The sequence below is a fragment of the Microplitis mediator genome, chromosome 1 (assembly GCF_029852145.1).
Source record: "Microplitis mediator isolate UGA2020A chromosome 1, iyMicMedi2.1, whole genome shotgun sequence".
Taxonomy (NCBI): Eukaryota; Metazoa; Arthropoda; class Insecta; order Hymenoptera; family Braconidae; genus Microplitis; species Microplitis mediator.
The window spans coordinates 16,129,222-16,135,888 of NC_079969.1; the positions used below are offsets into that span (position 1 = coordinate 16,129,222).

General features: G+C 32.8%; 1 protein-coding gene across 3 annotated transcripts; it reads left to right on the forward strand.

The window, feature by feature from the left end:
- Positions 1-492: 492 nt before the first annotated feature.
- Positions 493-6,370, forward strand: LOC130665381 (polycomb protein Sfmbt-like). Of its 3 annotated transcripts, XM_057465764.1 has the most exons (4): positions 493-841; positions 2,158-2,453; positions 2,537-4,783; positions 5,500-6,370. In XM_057465764.1, exons 1-4 carry the CDS (start codon positions 826-828, stop codon positions 5,827-5,829), a joined length of 2,889 nt encoding a protein of 962 aa, XP_057321747.1. In that variant the 5' UTR covers positions 493-825; the 3' UTR covers positions 5,830-6,370. The 3 variants fall into 3 exon arrangements, with proteins under 3 accessions (XP_057321747.1, XP_057321915.1, XP_057321833.1); XM_057465932.1 differs by lacking the exon at positions 493-841 and having other exon boundaries at positions 2,310-2,449; XM_057465850.1 differs by lacking the exon at positions 493-841 and having other exon boundaries at positions 2,329-2,469.
- The last annotated feature ends 297 nt before the right edge of the window (positions 6,371-6,667 follow it).

Genomic DNA, 6,667 nt, shown 5'->3' on the forward strand with positions numbered 1-6,667 from the left:
GTCAGAAATTTCGCTAATTAATTTCAAAATTTATTGAGAATAAGTATTTATACTATATCTTTAGTAACTAACGTAATTAAATAAAAATTATAAATAAATTTAAAATGTACAATAATTTTACGGCCCTGATACAGTAATCATGTTTCACTCGTCCGCCAACACTGGCTGGTCTTGACGCCAGGCGGTGATCACTCAATGCTTTTGTATGGGACTCAATTTTGTCAGCCGACTCAGTTTTTCCATACCAACTTAAAAGCGCTGTCTTACAATTTTTAGAGTTTTTATAGTTATTTATACTAATTGTTGATATCCACAAGGTTACCGAATTAGCGGAATCAATTTTGGGAAAAATCGTTTTGTCAAATTCACTATTTAAACTCGACCAACTCTGACAAAATTGGGCATGGTGGGGGGGCAGAAGTGATCACCGCCTGCTTGACGCTATGTTCGTTGAAATTTTGTCTAATAATCATTTTCATGAGTTACATTCAACGTATTAAACTGACAACATCTCCAGTCAGGTGTCATATTATCGCTAAGAAGTTGAATTGAATTTCTGCGATGAAAACTCACCTTTACGCATGTATGAAAAGTAGGAAGAAAGAACCTCTCTAGCTTGACATCTTTTTATTTTTAATTACATTGTTCAACTTTAATTAGGCTCCGAAAATCATGTCTGCAAATTAGTTTTTAAGAATTTGCCTCGCACAAGTTGACAAATAATGTCGGCAGAAGTGAGCAAAATGAAAAATACCCATTGTGAAAGAGACAGTTTGCGGTAATATCAAATACAAGACTTTAATATTTCCTCAAGTAATATCAAACATGCAGGCACCGAATGGTTCGTAATTTATTTATATTTCTTATTATGTTTTATTTTTATCATTAATGTTCATAAGCAATAGTCTCGTAGATTATATGAAAAAAATATTACTAAATGATATTTTAATTCTTAGAGTTTTAAATGAATTGAGCTTTTAAGATTTTAGTGTTACATCATAGAGTAAAAGGTTAAATGTACGAACCATCATACATTTGAATTGTAAAATATAATTTTTACTGCGATGATGTATAAAAAATATGAAAACAAGCAGTAATTTTTCTGATTACAATAAATCTGCCATTAAGATAAGAATACTTTGCTGAAAGAAAACATTAAATTAAATCACAACATCGCTAGGCATCGCAATAACAACAGAACTGATACACTTATAGCGCCAATTGTTCAAACATCAATTTATCAGAAATTATTTTTGATTCTGAGTAGGGCTTTTTGGAGCTCGTTACCGCCATCGATCACCGTGGATCCAACTCTAGCAAACTTTAAAACATTATGTTACAATTATTTATTACATCAGGAACAGATTGAAAATAATGTGCCAATAATATAAATCGTTTCATTGTAATTAATAAGCAAATACGTTAAAAAAGTTCCATTATTATCATTTAAATTTTGTCTTTTTTCTTATTTTATTATTTTAAAATCTATAATTTGTTAGTTTGAACTCAATATAAATTACTGTACACTTCTATTGGATATTTTGTCTTATGATCATTAGAGGACACCTGTCCTCTGATCAAATAAACTTACATTACATTATTATCAGTAAATTTTAGTGTCCTCTCCCTGATGAAAAAAATTCATTGAAAAGAATTGAAATTAATTTAATACTTTTGAATTTTTTTTTAATTCTCATAGCATTTACTGATTGGAATGAATTGAGGCGAATTCGAAGTTGTGAATTCATTTTAATTTTTTTTAATTATAGACGAGACCAGAAATTTAGTTTTATTTACTGATTGAAATGAATTCAGAGAAATTTAGAATTTTTAATATATTTTAATTTTTTTGTGTTTTCTACGTGACCAGAAATTCAAGAATTATTTAATCGTTGAAAAGAATAGAGGTGAATTGGTTTCATCGATGCGGAGAAAAATTCGAGGAATTGAAATTATTGTAATGAATTCATATTTCATCTTTTTCAATTCTATTTAATTAATTTTTTTTAATCAGGGCTAGTTCAAGCATTGAAGTAATTAATAAAGCAAAAAATAATCCAAATGCTTGAACAATCATCTTCTAGCTGATATATTTTAATAATTGTTTGTTGTAAATTTTCATTGTGCATTTATATTACTTGATTTATATTCAATTAGGTTTGAATGTCTGTATGAATTCAGTGTACACTTCTATCCCCGGTATTCCTGAATTGGGAATGGTCTGGATGGGGGATATGATGATACATAATGAACCTGCATCTGAGCTGATAATAGATCCAAGACATGCTGCTGGGAGTCCTTTTATCACGCATAGTTCTCATTCATTTGATGATATACGGAATCATCAAATAGCTCCTACTACAATGGTCAGATATATGCCTCAGCAATTCGCGAACGAATGTTCGGAGATCGAGGAAACAATGGAAGCAGTTGATAGTCAAAACATTCAGCAAGTACATAAAAATATAAGCACGTATTACTGAAATATAATTTGTAGTTTAATTACCAAATATTGAATATTTCTATTAATTTATAGGAGTATGATGCTCAAAGGGAAAATGAAGGAATGAGTGACTATCTAACCTTGGAAGACTACATTGAAGAGGAAGAAGAGCGTGAAATGGTAGTAAGTAATGTGGCAACTCAGACAACTCAAGATAACAAAAATCGTAAGATTAAACCTATAAAACATCCTGGGTTGGTACTAAAGACGCCGATTGCTTATCAACCTCATACGGACCTGAATTTTATTCCTATTCGTAAAGACGGAATAGCTGTATGTGAAAAATGCGGTGCGATAGGTGTTAAGCATGCTTTTTATACAAAAGAAAGAAGATTTTGTAGTAGAGCATGTGCTAGATCTTCCGAGCACACAACGTCTACGGCTGACTCAACTTATAGTCCATCTCATCAGCTTGACCATCAGACTATTAATCCACCTAAAGAGGAGAGAACTTCAGATCATGAGATGCTCGCTAGTGCTAATGAAATGAATTGTGAAGAATGCTATTCATCAGAAGAAAAAATAGAAGAGAAAGTAATCACAGACTCAGTAATGCCAGAAGATTTACCTGTAAGACGAAAGAGAACAGCCGAAATGGCCGGCTCTTATGACTGGACACCACAACTTACTGAAGCAGGATTTTGTGCAGCGCCAGTGTCCTGCTTTAAACATGCGCCAATATCTGAGATATGGGATAACATTACTGTTGGAATGAAAGTAGAAGTCGAGAATACGGATTGCGACGAAGTTTGCGAAGCTTTTCCAGATTCTTTTTGGGTTGCTACTGTCCTTAGAATTTCTGGTTACAGAGCATTATTGAGATATGAAGGGTTTGGACAGAATGCCGAGAAGGATTTTTGGGTTTCACTTTGTTCTAGTGATATTCATCCAGTTGGTTGGTGTGCGACTATTGGAAAACCTTTAATCCCTCCCAATACAATTGCTAATAAGTATAAAGACTGGAAAGATTTCCTTATGAGAAGACTTACTGGCGCTCGAACTTTACCTACGAATTTTTATAATAAAGTTAATGATAGTCTAAAATCTCGATTTCGTTGTGGTTTGCATTTAGAAGTAGTAGACAAAAATAGAATCTCACAGGTTAAAGTTGCAACGATTCAAAAAATTGTTGGTAAACGATTACATGTCAGATACTACGATTCTCCGCCAGAAGATAATGGTTTTTGGTGTCACGAAGATTCACCTCTGATCCATCCGGTCGGCTGGGCCAAAAAAGTTGGACAGACTCTTGATGCATACCCAGAATACTTAGAGCGCTTAGAAAAAGGTCTTTTATGTTCAGATGATGCTACAGAAAACTTATTTCACGTGCCAAAAAGCCATCACATACATCTTGGTTATACGTTTCGTGAAGGAATGAAAATTGAAGCAATAGATCCACTTAATCTTTCTGCAATATGTGCTGCAACTGTGATGCAAGTTCTTAAAGAAGATTATATTATGATAAGAATCGACAGCTACGATGAAGATACTAGCGGTGCTGATTGGTTTTGTTACTGTGTCAGCTCATCGTGTATTTTTCCAATCGGTTTTTGTGCTCAACACGGTTTACCTCTTACACCTCCTAAAGGCTATGATCCAACAACATTTTCTTGGAATACTTATTTAGTTGAAACAAATACTATTCCAGCACCTATTCAATTATTCAATCGTGAAGTTCCGCAGCATGGCTTCATTGAAGGAATGAGATTAGAAGCAGCAGATTTAATGGATCCAAGATTAGTCTGTGTCGCAACAATTACTCGTGTTATTGGCCGACTATTACGTGTTCATTTTGATGGTTGGGAAGATGAATACGATCAGTGGCTGGACTGTCAGAGTCCTGATATTTATCCGGTAGGTTGGTGTGACCTTGTTGATCATAAACTTGAAGGGCCACGTGTATCTGTTAAAATTATCAGTTCACCTGTAAAAACACCCAAAAGCCTTAAACGTAAAGCAAAAAGAAAAATGAAAAAAAATGGTAAGATGAGCTGTGTTAAAAACGTCCTTTCAAGACACAGCGAACGTATCGAAGGACTTAGAGAATGCAAAAAAGAAATAGAACTGGTACAGGATACAAAAATTGAACGTGATAGAGAGTTAGAAAGTTTACTTGAATCAGATGAAAGAGAACCAGAGCCAGCATTGGAGCCAGCTGGACCAGATCAGACTTTACCGAGTCCAACCAGTGGACAGGGTCACTCATTAAATGAGACACAGTGTGATGGTGGAAATTCCAAACCACTGAAAAAGAAACCCACTACCTCTAGCATTCACGTTAGTATACATTAATTTCCTATAAATTAATTTATCTTTATTCAACACACGCTTGATTATCGTGCTTTATCATGTCTGAAAGCAAATCTTAAATGGCCCTTTACCGATCGGTGGTTAATAATTTGTTAAAAAGCAAGTGGCGACCTGTAGTCCTCAATGATGTTTGGTTATGGGGGTCATAAACAAACGCATTTGAATCCATAATATCATTGCTCTAAAGTCACTATCGACCGATCTCGAAAACAAACTACTGTTATCACAAGAGCAAATAATCTTGTCACTAAATATATTTTGAATAAGTAGTACAATCAATTTAACCCTTCTTAAAAGAAACAATTTAAAACGATTAGAAAAAAAAAAATTTTTAATACATTTTAATGCTTTTGAATCTTTTGAATACTTTTGAATCGCCCTTCTTATGGGCATATAACATTGCAAGTCGCAAAAAATAAATTAAAAACCGATTAGTGAGAGTAGTCAAGAAGTAATATCATATATAACGCCGCCTGATTTAAGGTTTACTTTGCTGATATAATAATTTGCAAAAATCAAACATTTGTTGAATAAAATATAGTGCATAGCTAAGTCATTATTCGTCAACCACAATATTTTTAGCACCTACGACTCGTGTTAAAAACATTGTGCTTCCTGTATAAAGACTCACCTATAGCCCACTCGCTATGCAATGTACTATCATGATTGCTTTCAATTTTCAGGTAAATCCAACAAGTGGCAAGTATATCCCAAGGATAGCAGATGGATGGCAGAAAAGTTCTGATTGCGGGGAATTAGTGCCTACAGAGTGGAATGCATTTGATGTGGCGCAGTTTTTGCGCATCAATGATTGTGCTACTTATTGTGACAATTTTTGTAAACGTAAAGTCGATGGAAAAACATTCCTCTCACTTACGAAAGACCAAATTATAGATTTGACTGGTTTCAAAGTTGGTCCATCTTTAAAAATATTCGACCTTATTCAGCAACTGAAAATCAAAGTTAACCCAGCGCATGAAAGGTTAAAGTTAGGACTAAAAAAACTATTGTAACAGAGACAGAATTTTTAGCTTTGTATGTTTGTTAATGAATCTTTGCAAGTGAAATATGGATTATTATTAAGGCGTGTGACTATAAATAAGTTGACTGTTTACAAAAAAAAATCGTGACATTAGGTGCAAATTCCTGGAATATCATGAAAATCGTTTATTTGAGAAAATATACATTATATAGAAACATAAAATACTGTTCTGAAATTTATTACATAATTAATAATACTTATTTAATAGTAACTAATTTATACTACAAATTTAAGTCTTATTACAAACTGTTTCTTATAAATTTTAAGCGCAGATCTTGGTCATTCTAAAGAGTTAAATATTAATTAATCTATTTTATTAACACGTCATTAGTTGTATCAAGTATGGTAATGTGTTTTTTTTTCTTTCTAACTGATTTTCGTCAGATTTTCACGCTTTAAACATAATGATAAGATATTTTATAAAATTTATCCTTTTTAGAACATAAATATACACAAATTAAAAAGTAAAAGTTGTTATTATTGTGTGAAAGACAAAAAATAATACCGAAAATTTATTAAAAATCGAGGGTGCGTATACCTATGTTCGCGTGTTAGAAGTTATACTTTTTTGACGTGACTAAAAGAAATTTTATTGCGCATGCAAATAATATAAAGGTTAGGGTGTCCGTTATTTCCCAAATCGATTTATATTTACCGATCGTCCCCTGAATCTTTAGTTTATGACCTAAAAAAAAATATCTAACACAAACAGGCTCTTAATTTTCACATTAAACCGTGCCGAAATCATTTTATATTTTCCATTTAAATAACATGGGACTTTTAGACTTTTGACTCTTAATTTTTTCCTC

Bases quoted from the DNA above. Each gene is read 5' to 3' on its own strand.
- LOC130665381 (XM_057465764.1), top strand. The intron at 2,454-2,536 runs GTACATAAAAAT...ATTAATTTATAG, and splicing joins ATAGTCAAAACATTCAGCAA to GAGTATGATGCTCAAAGGGA. The intron at 4,784-5,499 runs GTTAGTATACAT...TTCAATTTTCAG, and splicing joins CCACTACCTCTAGCATTCAC to GTAAATCCAACAAGTGGCAA.